The following is a 20,624-nucleotide window of genomic DNA, read 5'->3' on the forward strand; positions in this document are numbered from 1 at the left end:
ATCTTGCTTATTACACAGCTACCTACTAAAGAAATCAATACTTTGACACATAATATTCAATTTTAAATGATTTTATTGATTTAGAATAATTTGATTGTTTCCACAAAAAATTGTCTCGCTGTGTACGTGATCAGAACTGCATCCATAGCCAATGTCTGTCATTCATAGCAGCAGACCGTAGAGATTCGTAATTGACCAATCAGAATTTGCTCTGTATATTTTAAATGTATTGGTTATTCTTCTTTTGTTACATGTTCCAAACAAATCTAACGCGTTGACGGACGTCTATGTCTGGTCAATTTCACATAAAATTCACCCTATAGTTGTTTAAAGTTGTGAATATGTTGTGTAGGTACACAGACAAAAAACGTCTTTGTAACGTCAAAAAACAAAAAGGTGAATTAGATACAACATGAGCTGTTAATCACTTAAAGTGATTTTAAATCACACAGTACTGGTGTGTCTTTACAGTGTAGCTGCGGCACTGAGGGCCTCAGGCCTGATGATGAGGGTGAGCTCCAGAGGTACAGGAGGAGGAATGTGTCTCTCTTCCTTGAGTAGCCGCAGTAACAAATCCTCGGTGTCCTGCGGCCAGCGGTAAACACGCGTGTTCTGAAGCCAACATGGGACGTGTTTCTGTGAGAAGTACGCATATTATACGTGTTATTTTATGTGCAGTAGAGAAAGGTTTCAGGGAGAGAAATGGTGGTAACTGCTTAACTTGAAGTTATTAAACAAAAAACCTTTCTGACCTGGGACGCATTGAGGAAAAGAAGCGGTATGAATCTGAAATTCAAGCTGCCTTGGTGGATGAATTCATTCTGCATCTGGAAAATTAGATTTAGGATTATAGTACCTATAAGCAATTATTCTCAGAATCATGTCTAATTTAAACAAATATGTTCTCACCATGGAGTGAATATATTTAGTGTGTAGACCATGGCTATCCACGACAGATCCTTCAATGTCCGCCTTGTACTTTGGACTGATGGCAACGATAATCATGCTTGATGGCTGTTAAAAAAACAACACACACACACACACACACACACACACACACACACACACACACACACACACACACACACACACACACACACACACACACACACACACACACACACACACACACACACACACACACACACACACACACAGGACAGATTAGTTGACTGAAAATACAAATTTAATACAAAATTTTGATTAAAAAAACAGTTAAAACAAACACAAAACATTTTGTTAGATCTTGTATTCTAAGTCATTGAATAGGTAATATTGCTTACAAAGATTTTATGTGATAATATAGCAACAACAATACAAAATGTATATGATATCTGTTAAAAACAGGTTTTAAACTGTGGTTTCACTTACATCTTTCAGGTAACCGTCATTCCACTTGTTGGTATCTATGCGTCTGATGGGGTTGTTAAAATTGTCAATCTGTGAAATTAAATTCAGGTCTTTAAGTGAGCTGTGTAGTGTTTAAAAAAATTAATGTATCTGACTTTTGAGGGAAGAGATATTCGCTCACATCTGGCAGAAAACCTTGCTTGGTGAGGAAGTCTCCAAAGAGGGCTATCTCTGAAGAAATGTCTGAAGAGTAAGTTATAAAAACGTTTCCTGAGAAGAGAAGAGATCATAAAATCCAAATGAATCTCAGAATGAATCATTTTTAGTTAAATAGTAACCTGTATGCTACCATGGAATAGAAGAGCCCTGCTTCTTATCTTAGCTAAACTAAATATGAATTTCTGTAAAAAAATATATACATATGTCATTGAGACAATCCTGTTATGTTTTGAAGGTGTTCTTTGTTATTCTGTCCATGTACTAATTTACTGTGCAAGAAACATCTTAACATGTATACAATGCAATACAACAAACTACAGCCTCACAAATAACCATGAAGTTGAATCAATATATCTGAAACTGTCAACAACAATTCTAAATAATGAATTTCAATAAGATAGTATTTTACACAGAATGGTTGAAAAGGGTTTTTTGTTTTTCTGGTTTGTCCATTTAAAATATTACACTGATCACAATAACCGTTTAGGAATCACAGCCATCCCCATTTCCAGAGGCAGTTTCAATTATGGAATTATTTATTGAGTACATGTTTGTCATGGGTCCTGATTTAAAATATCACACACACTATCAAGGGGTTAGGGGCACTCTGTCAGTCATTTTGAAGGAGACGGACAGATGCAGCAGATTTTGTTTGTTTTTGTTTTACACAAAATGCAAATTTACTTAAACTTTCCGAATACAATCATTATTTTCTTGCATTTTCAGATAACATTATTCACATAACTAATAGTAACATTTTGCTATGATGGTAGTTTCTTATCGTAGCTTATTCTCTTTAATCAGTCAGTAGTTATTGTATGTTAACTATGTTGGTAGGATGGCGGTTAAATGAGAGACTTACGGCTCTCATCAGGCAGGCTGATGGTTCTTCTTTTCTCATGTGGATGTGAGGCAGACGCCTCTGCTCCTGCTGAGCTCAGGTCCATCACTTTGACCTGTGACACACCCTGCAGGGCGGGGACGGAAAACTGGGGCACGTTAACCGAGACACTTCCCTGAGCCACGCTGTGATTCATGACGTTACCATGACGTCCGAGCCTGAAGCAGTGTAAAAGAAAGATAAGCAAAAGGCCCCTTGTTTGAATTGTGCTGACACGTGATAGTCTGTAATATGCAAATAAGTTGCAGTTCCTGGTTCACTGTATTTTTCACAAACATTAACAGTGAGCTTGAAGGAACTTTTTAGATGTATGTTCTACTGAGTAAGGTTACAAAGGGAATGCACCTATAGCCTGCATTTCAAGTTTAAAGTTGTTGTTTACCAGTTTTGTGTGTCATCCCAGTGTCTTCTGGGCAGGGAGGAAGCAAAGGGGTGACATGGCTGAGGAGGGTACGTGTTGAGTGGACTGAGGTTGTACTGCCCTTCTCCTGCAGAATACCTGACATCCATACTACGATGAAGGTCTGTGGACATAGTTTAGACACATGCTGAAGGCAGAAAAACGGCTGAAGAAGGTGTTTGCCAGCTCAAATACATGTACAATCAGATAAATGAAAAAAAAAAGAGCATACAACTGCTGCTAATGAAAGCAGTCAAAAGTGACTAAGCAGTCACTCAAGTACTGTACAATTTCAGGTACTCTCCACACTTTCTGGTACTCTAGTTACACTCTAGTACACTAGTTCAGACGAAATATTAAACTTTTTATGTTTATCTGAAAGAAAAGTTACTTTATAGATTCAAAGCACACTGCATATTTACCATGTTTGCCTCTTTTAATGAAAATGAATTAAATACATTTACGGTAATACATTTTTTTCTTACCGTAGTTGATCATGTGGTGGTGAGGAGGTAGAAGGGGTCTGTAGTGTGGCCACTCATCATCAGATCTTAGAGGCAAGGGAGGCTCAAGATCCTCATCACTCTGAAGAGGAGAATTGTGTTCATCCTCAACCCTCAAAATAAAAAAATAGATAAAATATTTAATCCCAAATGAATTCACATTGTATTATATTCTTTGACGGATTTCCTAACTCCAACATTTCAGAGTCACCGAGTTGTGTCTCTGTTTGCAGGCTCTGTTGTTCCGCACCGGTCAAGTCGGCAGCTCTCTCCTCTGGTGTCACCCTGCCTGGTCTCTGCAAGACCAGCGCGACGATTGAGATGCATCATGGCAGAAGCAGCTCCTCTGTCTCCTGGCTGTCTGTGCTGCATCAGCTCTACATGCAGTGCATCACGAGTTGGATGACTCTCAAACTCTTCGGTCACCTGCGCGACTCTACGTGGTATATTTTGGCAGAAATAATCCGCATTCATGCAACAGGTCGGTAGGAATCCATCATGAGGTGAATTAGCATGAACTATTTGGTTTACTGTGACTTCAGGGCTCACAAGTTGATTGGAATTTTCTAACATATTTGTGGATGAAAACACCTTTAGTTCTTCTGCTTTTTCAGATTTCTCCATCTTAACCAGGTTACAAGTCCTGCAAGTAACAGACAGAAGCAGAAACATAGTATCAGTTATCATCATGAGTTAGAAGAAAAAACAGAATTACAGGTAAATTGGCAGTATGACAAAAAGATAGTTGAACTGGGATATTGAAATAATTTCACATGCAGTCAACATATACAGAACATACCACATGGAAACATATTCTTACATGAATTGTCTTTTGTCCGTACCAGGAGTCTGAAAAGAAAAAGAGTATAAAAAGGACATACCAGTACCTGTTCTCTGCTGGATTCTTTCCACTCCTGCGGCTGCAGAGGCTTGTGTGTGCACATCCTGCTATATGCAAATTCTTCACCGTTCAGCTGCATCCAATCAGAGATAAGAATATAGTGTTTGCTGCTCAGCCAGATTGGCGGGGAAGCATTATCTGGGGATACTATTCAAGTGTCTTATTCCCGGAATTCACTGTTCCAAAAAAGGTTTGCCAAAATGATGAATAAACACTGCTCCGTCATAGGAATAACAAGGAAACGGGAGCTTTGACACATTAAAGCTATACTCTCAAATGACAAAATTCCACAAAGAGTCAAGGTTTTAGTCAGAACTAAGATGAAAAAGATGTACAATGAAAACAAATCAAACCGGTATAAAATGTTGACTGCAGAGTGGACATGATTTGCATATTTCAGTCATGTTGCCTGTGTGACAAGTTTAGTCAGTTTCTTGTTGCTGCATGTTCTCTGAAGACAGTTAACAGTCAGTTTAAAACCCACTTACCAGTACTGACAAGTGTTCAGTGCTAATTGTTTCAAAGCGGTGAGTACACAGGGCAGTGGGGGAAAGATTGTTTATTTAAAAACCAAACCAAGGTGTGTACAAGTAACAGACAGAGACAATAAATAATGTCGAGAAAAAAACAAAACAGAACAGAATTCTGCGATTGGCTGAAAATATTTGGCAAAAGAATACGTTTGGTCTCGTAAACAAGTTATTTCCAGATACACATTATGGAGGGACAAACAGATCACTTCCTTCATTCCCGTCAAGCGGCAGTTTGTTTGTCGTTTGGCTGCTGAAGCGAAAAAGACACTAATTCTTACACAGCCGGCTGCCATACAATAATGCAACATACATTTTAAAATATTGCCAGTACAATAAGCGATCAGCCGAACAATAGTTGAAGAGGAAGACGCTGAACTAAAAGTCACTTTAAGCCGATCTAGAACTCATTGGCAGAAGCTGAAATGGGATGAATGCACTTAATATTAGTGCAGATGCCATACAAGTTTGGGTGGGAGAGTCCATGATGCACTAAGTTAGTGTGTAGAAAGCATGAAGGCATTCCCTTACATTATAAGAATATTAATAAACATTAAAAGGCAAGAACAGGTGTTATAGTACATCTAAGTTCCTTGAGAAGAGGAGAGCGGTATCCTTGTAAAAAAGGTCAGTGGACTTCCAAAAAAACGTCTGAGATGCTTCGGTTCACGATGTATTTAACTATTACCGTTCCTACAGTTATTATGTCACGACTATTTGTGAGCCTCACGTTTTTCTACTTGTCGTAAATCTGAAATAACTTTTACCTTGGATTAAAAAAAATAAATAAAAAAGAATCCACACATTTCCAAAATATCAAAAGTAATATAAATTGAAACAAAAACAGAGAGAAGTAGACAAGCAATTGTATTTACACTACGTACAAGTTACACGACACGACTCATCTCGTTCATCCATGGCAGTCATCTTTAACTCCTCCCGCCTCCAAAACATCCTTTGATTTGATAGTCAGTATGCTGTCAAAACAGCAGCTGTCCCAGTTTGTAAGCTTGGAAGTCAAGAAGTCAGTCAATGAGCTTTGAATCGTTACAGCCACGGGATGAGCGCGATTAGGTGGAGATTGGCTCCCTCTGGTGGGAAGCCGGTGAAATGACATGAGATGAGGGCAGCGGCGCTCAGAGATTATCCCCCGGCTGGTACTGAGGCTCAGTGGCAGTGAAGTAGTCCTCCAAAAAGGCCTGCAGGTACTCAAAGGTGGGCCTCTCCTCCGGGTCTTTCTTCCAGCACTGCACCATCAGCTCGTGCAGGGACGAGGGGCAGTCCTGCGGGCACGGCATCCGGTAGCCTCGCTCCACCTGCTCCAGCACCTCGCGGTTGTTCATACCTGGAGAGAGGACAACACGGCGGAATGAAGGCAGATGTTTCTAATAAGAACCTCGCATCACTGTCTTACTTTAACTGCCTTCTGTATGAGCCGTTTCATTGCCTTTACAGAAACAATGTCAGGACATTCAACAGTAGAGGGAAGAACTGAATGTCAACAAAACAATTCAAACTGAAGACTAAAAATACTGCTGAAAGCTCTAAAAACTCATAAGTGGACCTTTGAGGTTAGATTATTTTGGTAACAAACTGTATACTGTTCCAAAAGGTCAACGGTTAACTTAATTATTTAAATGAATTAACAGCATTACTCTAATTGGAAGTATGTAAAGGCCGACTAAGATTAGATTTTTGAAACAGACAACAATATCAATAGATCAGAGTTTAAAAAGTGTTTTTTACAAAAACATAATATAAACAAACCCCCGACTCCACCGACCATACATTATATGTATCGGTTATGTTGTTTGCATTTTTTTAAATCCACCATTGTGATGTTTCATTGTTTCAATGTTTAATTGATCTGAAACACACTGCTACAGTGTATATTCTGTTATTCTATCGTATTCTATTCAGTTTCTTTTATTTGTTCGTTGCTTTTTGGAGCGAGGGACAAAAGCATTTCACTAAATGTATTGTGTATGATCGCGTCTGTGACAAATAAACATGATTTGATTTCATCTGTTGAGGCTCATTTTAGTACATAAAGGTGTGCAGGATTTTGCTGCTTAAAACAGTAGAAGTATGTGAAAAAACTACTGATATAAAGAAATGAGTATAATTCGATTTAAAATAATTGAACTACCGTAGTTAAAAACATATCTTCTGATATTCTGTAACTCATTTAAATGCGTAATATACGATGTCAAAATGTGTATAGCAGAGAAGAACAAATTCATTTGACATGTTCACAGTCTTCTGGGAACATTGCTCTGCATAATGCTCAATGTAACGTACGTCATGCTGCTCTTTTTTTTTTACAGAACCATGGCTAGTGTCTCTGCAGAGATCACACACTCTCACGCACTCTGCATTAATCAAATATAAGCAATCCCCTGGAGTTGAGAAGTGATGATATAATCCACAGATCTCACCTGGATAGGGCACTCTGCCCTTGGTCACCAGCTCTGTCAGCAGGATGCCAAACGACCACACGTCCGACTTGATGGTGAATTTCCCGTAGAGAGCAGCCTCAGGAGCGGTCCACTTTATCGGAAACTTTGCACCTATAAGAAATTAAAATTTGCGATTTTTAATTTTCAAATAAAGAGAAATAAAGCTACAGCATTGACCAACACCGAAGGAGTAGGTAGGTCAGGCTCCTCTGTGTGAATACTTTCCTTCATCTGTGATTTCATTAGTGCGGAGACACGAGGACGCAATAACATCCCACCGGGGGGAAAAACAGAACGATTCCATTATTTCTCTCGATGACCCAAGATGAGGAAGTAAATATTGAAATTGCTAACAAATGACGGAACATGTTGACAGAGTGACTAACGGAATCTGGAAGTCATCCTGGTGTAGTTCACGTCGGCCAGAACAATCTGGGGAAAACAGCGTTTGAGTGTTTCAGGGTTGCGCCACTTATTCCTCATCCTTCCAATGAGATACACAGTAACAGATGGATTCATAGGTTCAACATGTGCTCATCGGTCTTAAATCCTGCAGTGCACCCTTGTATCAGTTTGACACTCGTGTCTTTGTGCCATGCTACAACCACACGGGCTTCTGTTTTCCACTGGTGTCACCAAGACTTTCCTGCTCATTTTCTGTGCTTATTCTGAAAAGCAGTGTGCGTGCATAAAATGTAGTGTGTGTGTGTGTGTGTGTGTGTAAAATGTATCTTGGAGTTAAATGAATGGAATAAGTTGTCTGCCAGGCCGCTAACTCATTCCTCTAACGTTGAGGTTTTCAGAAGGGGACAAAGACAGAACAGATACACAAGTCACAAATGAATCTCTATTCCAGCAAAGTCCATTAAAAACAACAACATACATTTCCAGACTGCGACCAATAGAATAAACTCGTTCTCTTTCAAAGGTTTATAAGTTCAAAATTAGCCTCCCTACAACATAAGTGCTCATTAAGTTGAAATGTACACATCACTCATTTTCAACACTACGGTAATGTAAAACTACTTAGAGTTTAGCACTCAATATCAACTGTTACATAAGGTACTAAATTAACCAACTGGCAAAACTCACGTCAGCTTGCTAATATACAAGAGTAATGGAGGTGTTACGTAATGTGGTCTACAAATTGGATGCGACACTTCATTAGAATCGTGTTTAACAGCAATCAGCATCCAAATAACACCACCGGCAGTTATGTGTCCTGGCATTAGCCTACATTTGTTCACATTTTGGCAAATTGGCATAATTGAAAGTATCCTGAATTAGCTTTCAGCAGTGCTTGTTCACAATGTACCCACGGATGTTCTGACAACTCTCACTGGCTTACTTTAATACGTACTGTGTTCTGGATTTATGAAAGACGTCTTTTTTTCCAGTAATTTCTAAGCAGATTTATATAAGTTTATTCACAATGGAGATAATGATATCCACACTGAATTTAATTGTGTATTATGTCTGTTTTCACACAAAGAAGTTGCATTTGGATGCAAATTACAGCAATCGGGTGCTGTGTGTTATAAAGTACCGTAACTGCCAACATGCTAACTGCTAACGTCCTAAGACACAAATTCCTTCATATATGAAATTATAAATAAAACAAAGTCATACCTACATGTACAACACATTGCCAGTTCACTTTAATAAAGGGTTTGGCCTTGTGAAAGTGTTATTTTTGGAAGTTATGTTACAGTTTGTGACGCTACATTGACTTTGTATTTACACAGTTAATTGCATTTGATTGGTCCGTGCTACAGATGTTTCCCAGCAACCAATTTAAACATTACATTCGTCTTTACAAGCCCTGTTTAGTAAATCACTATTTTAAAACTGGCAAGTAGTTGCTTAGGAAGAACATGGGAAGCATTTTACACAAAAACTAAAGCTGATGCAACCCAACCAAGCAGTCGTACCTTGTCTTGCTGTGTATTCATTGTCCTCGATGAGCCTGGCCAGACCAAAGTCAGCTATCTTACACACCAGACTTTCTCCGACTAGGATGTTGGCAGAGCGCAGATCTCTGTGGATGTAGTTCATCCTCTCAATGTATGCCATGCCTGCTGCCACCTGGGAAATTGAGTTTTTTGTAGTTCAAACATTGTTCACGGAACAGTGTCAAGGTGAAAAAAATCTGTTCGAAGCAAGATTTGTACGTAGATTTACAACCATCTTATGAGCCGTACAAATGCAATAGAGAGGATAATCTCTAAACTGAAATAGATTTGTCATGTCTGCAAAATAAACTCCAGCTTCAGGTACGAGTACTTTTCAACTCACAGGAAGTGATGAATTACAGCTTCAGAATAAAATAACTGCAGTGATTGAATTCTAAATCACTGATTCAAGAGTATTTGTCCATTTTGTCTTTAAATAAATTCATCACAGACCGGCTAAACTGGTGAGTTTAAACTTTTGAAATACTGCCATCTTGGCCTGCTACAAATGAGAGGCTGCCGGATGAAACGGTAAAACCCTTGCAAGATGGAAACGGCAGTAAATGTGCAACACAGAGCTTAAATGAATAAATTGGTACCAGCTGGAGATGATTAAAGGGAATAAAGCTCTAAGATCTCTTTCAGAGTGCTCTGGTAACAACTCCCCCGTGTACAGCATCAACATTTTACATCTTCTTCAGCAGCGTACCTGAGCTGCCATGTCCACTAGATTTGGCAGTTTGAGGCTTCGTCCTTCTCCATCTTTAAGGAAGTCAAGCAAACTCCCTAAAAAAAACAGATGAAAACTGAGTTTGGAAATGTGACATGAATTCTGGGATACCTGCCACACGTTACACTTGGCTCATACTTTTATTTGTCATGGAATACATGGGAGGATCTCTTTGTTTTTGAACAAAAACACTCCTGTACAACCACAAGTTGTGTTTGTATCACAGGCCATGCTGTGAAGTAGGGCACATAACTGTACCGTCATGTTGGATGCACAAATGATGCACATACTGTGCAGGTGTGTGCACACAAACGCACGTATGTAATATTCATAGTGTCAGTTTAAAATAGCATCTACCTTTGCACATGTACTCAGTGACGATGTAGATGGGCTCTTCGGACACGACGGCATAGAGCTGCACCAGCTTATCGTGTCGAAGCTTCTTCATGATCTGAGCCTCCTCCAGGAACGATTCTGGCGACATGGTGCCGGGCTTCAGAGTCTTAACCGCCACCTTGGTGGTGCCGTTCCACGTGCCTGACAAGAAAAAAAAAAAAAAAAAAAAGTTTTTCCAAAAGTAATTCTCTGTCAGCAGGATTTTATTTTCAACAGGAGATGTTCACCATTCGAAAAAAAAATATGCCACATAGTCTGACAAAGTGAAATGTGAGAGGTCTGGAGGGACATAAATGTACATGAAAGTAATATGTAACTGAAATATACTGAAGTTCTAACGATGACTAACTATGATCCGAGTTTATCCAATTTATTTGTTTTCCATCTTACTCTAAATTTCAAAAACATTCGAAAAAAACATCTATGAGTACTAATAGATACAAATAGATGTACATCTAACATCGAGTAACATAATGATTGACACGTTTTCTTAAATTTAGCTTTAGTAAAAAAAGACAAAAAAGACGTTGCTTGCAGTTGAACCCTTTGGTATTTTATAAAGAATCAATTCTAGGATTTTATTTAATACATGTCTGTGGAACCAACATGTTCAGACATGGAGCATTCACAACCCATTGTAGGACAAATGAAGTTTTACTGAAGCCATCTGAACTAAAACAGCACGTGTCTGAGTTAAGATAAGCGATGTCACTGAAACCTAATTGAACATAACAAATACCACATACAAGTTTGAACTGGTCTTAAGGTCCTTACAGATCCTGAATCCAAGTTGGAATCATGGGAAGTTCAAAATACTCGTATTCCAGTCCAAATGGAGACTGAGATTCAACAGAGATGAAAATTCCTAAATGAAACACTCCTCCCTGTCGGTTACATTAACTGTGTGTGAGTTTGAAGTGTTCCAACACACGCAGTATGTTTCGCAACACTGCCCGCCGCTGTCCAAAGCTGTATTTGTGCCAAAAGAGGACGCCAAAAAAGATACGCACCCATCCAGACCTCTCCAAACTGGCCGTTGCCGAGACGTTTGATGAGCTGCAGTGACTCCCGCGGGATCTCCCACACGTCTTTGGTTTTGACGGACAGGTCCGTCAGACGAGGCATGCCTTTGTGACACGGTACGATCAGTCGGCAGCACAGCCCCGCAGCCCTGGCTGGATCAACAGTCGGTTTGAACATTACATTATGTTAAAGCAGTGATGTGACGTTGTCATTTTAAGGGAGGGGAAAGCAGACACGGCTCTTTCATGACAGGGTCTTACCAGAGTAGTGCTGCACTAGCTGCTGGAGTGTCTCAAACTGGGCCCTGGTGGTGATGTAGTAGCCTCCACTGTCCAGCTTGCGGATCTTGTAGTGTTTGACGTGGTCTCCCTTGACATCATCCCAGTCCTGGATGGAGAGAGAGTAGGCCCCTGGAACAGAGACAACACAATGATTAGTATTGTGTGCAAAAGATTTAGGGCAATGAAAATGGAGCAACTGCAGAGTTAATAACATATTAAACTTTGTCTATAAATAAACGGACCGAGCTGCAGCTGACATGCTGACGAGCAGAGTACCTTTGGTTGTTTCACTCTCACGGATGAGGAAAGTGCCTCTGGCGTTGCCGTTGGAGAGCAGTTGCCTCTCGGCATCCTTTCGGCCTAATTTCCCAAAATACCAGCTGCAGGGGAAAACAGACGGACTCAAACTACGGAGTGTAATATTTGGTTTAAACGTCTTTTAAATATTCTGTCAGTTATTCTTACTGTACGTGCCTCTATGCCACAGTGAACAAGAAGCATGAGACGACCTCCCAAATATTTATGATACAGCATTGCGCTCTGCTGATGAAGCTGCCGTGTGAGCTCATATTAAAAAAAAAAAGAAAAGTTGTACTCACTCCTCAGCTTGGATGGAGTCCACCGGAGCGACATAATTGCTGGGAATGTAACCAGTTCCACCTGTAGTGAGAGAACGAGCCTCCCACCAGTCGCCCTCACTGAGGAGAGAAGGATATAGAGCGATGGAGGATGGAGGCAGATTGGAACAAACAGATCAGCCGTTTACACATTATGCACACAGGCACTCAGTAGTGGATCTGATTTATCGTCTGTCTTGTCTCTGAGCGCGGAGTGGAGAGCACATAAAAAACTAACTACAAAACAAGTTGTTTTTCTCGTGCGTGGGCCCCTGAAGCTTCAGTGAATCATCACCAACTGAAATCGCATGCAAGATAGTCATCCCTTATGATAGTCAAAATGTATCTTTAGTCCTTTTTGTTTTTGATTATTGTTATAAAAAAGGAAGAAAAGTGGCATTTGGGGTTGGTCAGGTTAAAAAACGGGATATGGTTCAATCCAGATTCATGTAAGGGGAAAAAGACATCAGCATGGAAACAGTCTCAAACACAACATTGGCTCTCAGATGTCAGTCAGCTGCTGCCATTAGAAATGCCCCCCCCCCACAGCCCTGAAGCTTAGGAGCAGTTCCCACAAATATAAACATACACAATAGCTGCAGAATTATTGTAGTTTATATTAACTAACACAGAACGTGAGGAGAATTTAAATGTCAGTTTGACAAGGATAGGATCAGTCAACTTCCTGTAAAACATGCAACATAGGCCTCATAAGCTGCAGGTTCATAACAAAAAGACCTACTTTCTTCTGTCTGTGTTATTTCAGTTCAAATGCAGCACTCAGACATTCTTTGACAGACAAAAACCACCACCCTTAATAATGCTGTCATGCAGATGTTTCCACACTTACGTGCTGTTGAGGATCTGGAACCTCTCCCCCTTTCTGAAGCTGAGGTCATCCTCAGTCCTGGCTTCATAGTCATAAAGAGCCACGAACAGAGTCACCCCTGCAGGGAAGCAACACGTGACATGTGTTGGTTGGAGATAGTGGAGGTGAATTGTACGGATGAAGTATTATGTTGTGGTTTTCACCTTGTGGTTTTATTGTTGGGTTCGTTCATCTGTCTCACACATGGGCTGCTTGTTATACAACGGCGATAAGAACCACTGCCCTCTTCATTTCTTTCTTGCATCCCATCTGCTTTTGTTTTATTTTAACTTCTAAATCTCACAATCAGTTTTTTTTATGATACAATTTAAACAGATCTTACAGATATTTTTTTATGTCTCATCTTCAAACTAACTCACTTTTTTGAGTAAGAATTAAAAATGACTCAAGCTTCCGTTTCATGACGTATAATAACATATTATTTCATAACTTACATTATTTAAGTTAGTGGTAATGCATTTTTGGGGATCCCCTCTGTGTATTAAATAACATTATTTTAAGTTATTTTAATTTTAAATCTGTACCCTTCAATAATTGTATATCAACAATGCATCAAACTAAATGTGATGTGAAAGGAGATGCACACAATAACAACAGAGTTATCACCCAACTATAGTTCTCCTCCGCTCCACGAAGCACTTCAGCATCTATAAGCCGACTGCTTCACTCTCGCCACTTCTTTTCGGCCGCAGCAGGCAGCTGTTGTCAACGGGAGCTCAGATAACCCACTGTACACGACTTGCTCGACACCAAATGGCAAACAGACACACTTAGTGACAAGCTGGTGAACATACTGGAGCACTTAACAGCTGCAGAGATTACCGGTAATATTTCCCGAGGGAGTTGAGGGAGGTGAAAATATTGAACTTACATTTGTAAAATCAATTATAAATGTTCATTATAAATACGTATCGTCATGTAAAATAAAAGGCATTTTAAATTTGCACAAACCGCACAGAGTGCCTTGGGATTATTTTTGAAGGAAACTTGCAGTTTATGTCTTTTTTTGAGACCAGATTCCACCCGTGAGCCCGACACAGAACTCCTTGTTTTGCACACAATAGAAGAAGTCTGACTTTACGCCTGATCAGACAGAGCATCCTCTCGGGACTGTTCATGCTGCCTATCAGAATGTATCTGATGTGATCTGGAACGACCCTGGAGTCCCTGTATCTCCCCAATAAGCCTGCGACGATAAACTGATTTCATTTTCTGATTCCATCTGAAACGTTCCTGGGCCGTCAAGAGTCACCGTGCTGCAATAAACCTCTGAAGCACCTTACAATGACCGAAACAGCTCACTGTCACAGGGGGGGGGGGGGGGGTCAGGTGAGGTTTCTGCTCTAGTTGGCTGTTGTTCGGATGGTGTTTCTTCTCTTTACAGTCTCAGATGTTAATGTTTTTGAATTTATCACAGCATCTGAAAAAAAAATCACTTAATTTAAAAGAAATCTAAGATTACAACCTTGATGGAGTTCATTTGAGAGTGAAAACTTGTTACGAGACAAATCCTGTCTGCTGGTCGGTTAAAGCAGACATTGGCCTTTTTTTTAAAATCTTGGACGAGGGCCAGTCGGTGAGTGGTCTTCAGAGAAGTTTACAGCTTTACAACATAGACTGACATTTTATTTCCCTTTTAATTGCTCTGTTTGAAATTTGACCCACATTGAATGACATGCAACATATTTCAGAATTACAATGTCACCCTGTCTTGAAGGAACAGTTTGACATTTGGGGAAGCTTCTTTGCTTTCTTTCAGAGAGTTAGAAGAGGAGTTCAATACCACTGTTATATTTGTACGGTTAATATGAAGCTTAGCTTAGCATAAAGACTAGAAACAAGGGGAAATAGCTGGCTCTTGTCCAAAGTTATTTCACCAAAATAACATTTGTATTGTTGTTGTAATAATGCAAAAAAAGTATCACGAAATGTTTTGTTTTAAAAACAGCAACAGCCTTCAAACACCTGCCAAAACCCTATCAGTAGCATAACAGCTGCCTTGCATTTGAGCCATATCATAAAGACATATTTAAAAGAGCGCCTTCAGCCTCACCTGTTCCGCCTCGCGACCGAAGCGTCCCAGACTGCGAGGACGTGTGCACTCCTCCGAACACGGTCACCCCCTGTGTGGCGCCGGTGTGGAAGTTGTTGTAGTTGGGGATGGTGGCGACCCCGAAGCTGGGGTAGTGCTGCGGCGTGGGGTCGGACCCATAGCGATACCCCGAGTTGTGCGAGACGCTGGTCTCCCGGTCGTCGGTGAGTTTTGCTGCTTCTTTTTCCTTACATTGGACACAGCCCATTCTCTACTTTCTGCGGGTGGAGAGAGGAAGCGACAGGGAGGAAATTAGTACGATGGGTGAAATAATAGCTCAAAAGCCGTCTCCAATGGGGAAATTATGATTCAATGTTCCATTATTTCAGAGCTTCCTCTGAGAGTTACAGAGAGCCTTCTTTCAATTAGGCTGGAATTAAACACGATGCTTTAAACTCCATTACAAATCATACTTAGGAACATAATGTGACAGAGCCTCAGAGTGTCACTGTTGTGAATATGTGCACAGATGCTTTATGCTGAGAATATCCTGCTTTTAACTTACTCAACACTATAAAAGAGTTTAACAGCACTACTTATCATGGTTTACTTTTCCATCTTATTGCACGACCACACTCGTGAGAAGAGTTTACACCCAGCGATTGCATTTACAAGCTGGCATGCACTTTATTTTTGTTTTTCTTTACAAGGAGCCACACAACCCATCTACAGATTCAGTTCAAATGCATCGGGAGGCCCTTTACAGCAAACCGCTCCCTGGCTCTACACTGACTCTCATGAAAGTCTATATAAATAAATGATATAAAGTATAGCTAAACCAGTTTCTGTAAGGAGTGAGGCATTAAAAAAAGAGCCTTACCGTCTTTAAATGACCCAGTTAAACGAAGGCACATTTCGGCCCACCGTGGCCCCCTTTAAGTCCTGCAAGCTCATGAAGCCACGGCTCGGAAGAGACCGCTGACAGCACTGTTGTCTTTCATCAGCACTAGCGGCCAGCTGACTTTGGAGACGGCTAATTGGAAACACACTTGTTTACAGTCGCTGTGGATGGAGAGAGGTGGCGCTAGGGGGCAAACGCCAGTGCGGTAGGAGACGGAGGAGGAGGGGAAACTATCGCATCGCTCTCTTAACCTCAGCTGAAACATTCAGATACACATTAACAGTCCGTTGACTCTCGGGTGGTGCCTCTTTTCTGTCAAGAGAGATTTATATACTGTAACAAGAAAAATGACCATATTGTAAAAAAAATGTTTTGACAATGATAGAGCTCAATTAATCATTTACTGGTTTCAGCTTCTTGAATGTCCTGGATTTATTAGTTCTCTAAGGTAGTGAACTCAATATGTTTGTGTTGGTTGGACGACTGGACGCACATTTCAAGATGTCAAATGGGATCTGGTAACTTGTGATGGGCATTTCTTGCTAGTTACTGTCATTTTATAGACCAAGAGGTGACAGAACAGCAAACCAAGAAGTCCAGAAATTCGAGAAAATTGATCTTTTGTTCGGAAACTAGTTTGCAGCCTCACATGAGCTGCTGAAGAGAGCTTAATGGTTACAAGGAAACAGAGTGTATGACCGAATTGCTTCAGGCCTGTTTTACATTTACCGGCCAGGAACCCGAATGCCCACGTCAGAAAAAGTGCAAACAGATGCGTCACTTGCTGCACACTGCGAGCACTGCAACAGGGTACGGGCAAAGTAAAGTACAGCATGTAGTTAAAGACCAAAATCTTGTTTTTTCAAAATACCTAACATTAAAGACAACTCCATGATGCCATGGTATCATCAGTGGACGTAATGCTTGTGGCTACAACAATAAGAAGTAACTCCTTTGTGATGCAGACAGGTATACAGCACATCTCTACAGTGTTTCCTGCAGCCAACGGGTGCCTGGAAGTATGGAACAGCATGGAACAGCATTTTCAATTTCTCCAGTCCTATATTTTGCTCCACACTTGTTAACTAACAGAAGAACAGAGCCACTGCAGGGAGAAGGAGAATCACTGTGATCCATTACTGCCAATTAAACCCCATAAAATACCCAGAAGAAGAAACAAGCCCGGCGGTAGCATTACAGTATGAGACCACAGGCTGAAATACGAGGAGGAGGACTGCTGAGTCTCCTAATCCTTAAAATAACAAACCATCTTCATTTATATTTAGAACTCCTATCTTCTGGCATTTACAGCACATGTCACTACAGTATAGCAGGTAAGAAAATTCAACCTTAAAACACATGTTAAGCTGACAATTTCCATTTAGGAGGAAAGGCACTGAAAAAGCGTAGAACTGAGGAAGTGTCAGTCTGTCTACTGTCGTTGCACTTTCTGGAGCTAGCAAAGAAATGATCAATTCGTCAAGAAAAAATTGCAAAAGCTAACCCACAGGTCCAGGGGAGCCTCTTGCTCGATGAAAACACGATTAGTAACGTATTCAAATCTTTGACAGCTTTGGTGCAGACTCGCACAACATATGAACTGAACTGACTGGGATAAAACAGGTAAAGTCTGTTTTCTGGTAGATTGTCGCTCTAACTGCAGTGATGGAAATGAGAATAGCTCTACATCTACTCCTGGAGGGATCAGAGTAAATGAGGGGAGATCCCACGGCGTCGTGCAGCCAGTGGGGATTATGAAATTCTTCCTGCACTTAAAGTAAAAAGACCACAGCTTGAACATATCTGCAAGCATGCTGCTGCACAGCAACTAGGCCATCTTGTATTGTTTACATACATATGTTCACTTTGTGGTATCGTTTTACTTTCTTCTTTTTGCAGTGTTCGCTCAGTAAACATGTGCATATTAATCATATTGGTGTGCAATTTGTAATGCGACTCATGTTTCTGGATGAGGGCTATAAAAATACTTTTAGCAGAACTAACCCCCCCCCCCAAGAGAAAAACTACAGATGATGGCATTGCATCTGCGGGGCTTGCTCCTTGCCTGGGTATCGCATGACCACCTCAGCCTGCGAGAACGCTCGTCACACTATTTTCGTACCCAAATGAACAGCTTGAAACTGGAGACAGGATTGTAGCTACGTGGTGTGTTGTGACAGTTAATAGCAAAAAGGCAACGATGTGGACGAGTGGGAGGACAGACGAGAGCTATCATATTAAAACTCCTCATCTTGATTGGCTCAAGATGCACTCTGAAATCTGATTTGATGTCTGGCCAAATCTGTTGAAGTATTAGTCAACTAGCCACGCGATTCCTTCACATCAGGAAGTGAAGAACGGAAAGAAATGTAGACGTAATATCTTCTGAACACATTAAGTAACAGGAAAGGGTTTCGTGCCACTACATCAATCACAGCCGACTGGGCCCAACTGGAAATTAATGTCACGAAACAGCGGCCTTTATTTTGATGCCGTACGGACACAAATGTTAATCGTCTACAGGACCATCGAGAGCTGGGAGACATAATGACATATTCTGCCATTGATAGTAAATCTGCGAGATCAAAGGGTCACACAACGTGACTGATGGATTACACAGGAGTCAGGCCTGAGAATCAGACATATGTTCGCTTTGAAAAAACAAATTCTGACATTTAATTAAGAAGCGGGAGCCGAGGAATACTACGCCATTTTTGCTTGGAAAATATCTGAAAAAATACAAAACAACAGGCTGTGGTCTCGGCTTCAACGAGAACGCACTATTTAACATTTGACTTACAAATTGTGCTCAACGGGTAATCACATTTAAGAATGCCTTCAGTGTCTAACCCATGATAAACTGGCACATCTCAACAGAATACAATCATTTTGCATTTCAACAGAGCCTTTAACAAGACAGCTCTGTGTCATCTGAAGTGTGGGGACCCTTTACACTCAGATCATTGACATGGCACAAAACAAGGACAACCCTGCCTACTGAAGCCGCACTCGCAACGACCTTATTCAACTCCGAAACACAACTTTCTGTTCATTCAGCAAAGAAACAACGTCAGGGAGGATAATTTGCTGTTGTGTGCCATTTGAATGCGTATGATGAATGCGTATGAATTGCTGGATCTGGTACAACTGTGACAATCTCCCCTTATGGCTGCCATTCTCTGAATCGTTACAATATTTGCTTGTGTTGGACAACTGAGTTCATTCAGTGTATCAACAACACGACAATGGCCACATTTCACTCTGTTGCAAGATTATCAGTACAATGAGACGCAGTGTTGAGGCTTTCAAAGCATTCTTCTCGTACTGAATGAACAGAGCTGGTTACAAAACCCACAGCTGACTTTCATACAGTCCGTGTGGGTTTAAGCCTCAACTGTGTTTTGGTGTCACAATGTTCACATTTAAGTACGTTGAGTCACGTCGTTAAATCAGAGAGAGAGAGAGAGAGAGAGAGAGAGAGAGAGAGAGAGAGAGAGAGAGAGAGAGAGAGAGAGAGAGAGCCTGAAGGGGAATGTACATGGTCCATGAACCTTAATATGCTCCTTTCATAGAACAATTCACACACACATCACGCCATTTGTGTAGTCATTCGTGGAGCAATGATATGATGAATACGCAGAGCTTCAGGGTGCAAACCAACACACAACTATCGCCTAACTTATTCCACATGGATCAAACTGAGGCTTTAACTGAGGATCTGAGTTACTGAAACTGAGGATGGCTGCCCCTCCAGACACATCAGATAACCCAATTAGGACAGCTTTAATTGGATATTTAACAGCGTGGCAATGCAATTAGCTGAAATCATATGGCAATTATTTTGGGGTGAATGTCCGCAGGCCATTCGTGTGTGTGTGTGTGTGTGTGTGTGTGTGTGTGTGTGTGTGTGTGTGTGTGTGTGTGTGTGTGTGTGTGTGTGAGAGAGAGAGAATGGCCTCAGTGGTCAGCTCTTCTCTGCGGCGCATCCATCCCTGCTTATACTGCTGCAACAAGAGCCCCCTCTCCACAATCACAGCACTGCAAAACATCATCCACAATACTGTGACCACCACCACCACCACACTCTCTCTCTCTCTCCCTCTCTCTCTTTGAGGGCAAAGGTAGCCGTCAAATACACGCACCCACGTCTGCAGGATGACTGGGTGGGAAACTGGCTTGATTGCAGCGACCAACTAGGTGTTATTTATCTCCTCTGCTCCCTCTTTTCCGAGAGGAATTCATCTCGCAGTCCACAGCGCAAAACAGGGGACGAGGCGGGTGCACCAATTGAAATTCAACACAGGGAAGGGGGGAAAAAGCGTGCTTACCGCAGAACAAAATCAGATTAATCCATCGGAGTTTCCAGAGGGACTTTCGTGTGGGGATTCTCCAATATTTTTCTACTCTCTGTGACTGCTTTTTCTTCGCATTAAGAGAGAATAGCGGCGGGATATCCGTCCCTGTCGATTCGGGAGCTGCTGTCGCCGCCGTGCGTACAGATGATGACGACGGCGACCAGAGCCAAGTTCACAACAATAAC

At 41.1% G+C, this 20,624-nt stretch overlaps 2 protein-coding genes across 3 annotated transcripts; both read right to left on the minus strand.

The window, feature by feature from the left end:
- Positions 1 to 121: 121 nt before the first annotated feature.
- On the minus strand, positions 122 to 4,293 carry LOC306790880 (uncharacterized protein). The gene is made up of 10 exons (XM_079287413.1): positions 4,261 to 4,293; positions 3,624 to 4,016; positions 3,356 to 3,486; positions 2,853 to 2,994; positions 2,432 to 2,628; positions 1,532 to 1,620; positions 1,372 to 1,440; positions 910 to 1,014; positions 753 to 827; positions 122 to 636 (listed from the first exon to the last, which is right to left on the minus strand). The coding sequence occupies exons 2-10, from the start codon at positions 3,995 to 3,997 to the stop codon at positions 466 to 468; spliced, it is 1,353 nt and encodes a 450-aa protein (XP_079143539.1). The 5' UTR covers positions 3,998 to 4,016; positions 4,261 to 4,293; the 3' UTR covers positions 122 to 465.
- A 524-nt stretch (positions 4,294 to 4,817) lies between these two features.
- On the minus strand, positions 4,818 to 20,559 carry fyna (FYN proto-oncogene, Src family tyrosine kinase a). 2 transcript variants are annotated; one of them, XM_079286965.1, is made up of 12 exons: positions 20,413 to 20,559; positions 15,205 to 15,461; positions 13,113 to 13,209; positions 12,245 to 12,343; positions 11,922 to 12,025; positions 11,625 to 11,774; positions 11,352 to 11,516; positions 10,303 to 10,482; positions 9,925 to 10,001; positions 9,195 to 9,348; positions 7,243 to 7,374; positions 4,818 to 6,149 (listed from the first exon to the last, which is right to left on the minus strand). In XM_079286965.1, the coding sequence occupies exons 2-12, from the start codon at positions 15,449 to 15,451 to the stop codon at positions 5,941 to 5,943; spliced, it is 1,614 nt and encodes a 537-aa protein (XP_079143091.1). In that variant the 5' UTR covers positions 15,452 to 15,461; positions 20,413 to 20,559; the 3' UTR covers positions 4,818 to 5,940. The 2 variants fall into 2 exon arrangements, with proteins under 2 accessions (XP_079143091.1, XP_079143092.1); XM_079286966.1 differs by lacking the exon at positions 20,413 to 20,559 and adding an exon at positions 16,064 to 18,085.
- Positions 20,560 to 20,624: the final 65 nt, after the last annotated feature.

Source organism: Melanostigma gelatinosum, assembly GCF_949748355.1.
Source record: "Melanostigma gelatinosum genome assembly, chromosome: 16".
Taxonomy (NCBI): domain Eukaryota; kingdom Metazoa; phylum Chordata; class Actinopteri; order Perciformes; family Zoarcidae; genus Melanostigma; species Melanostigma gelatinosum.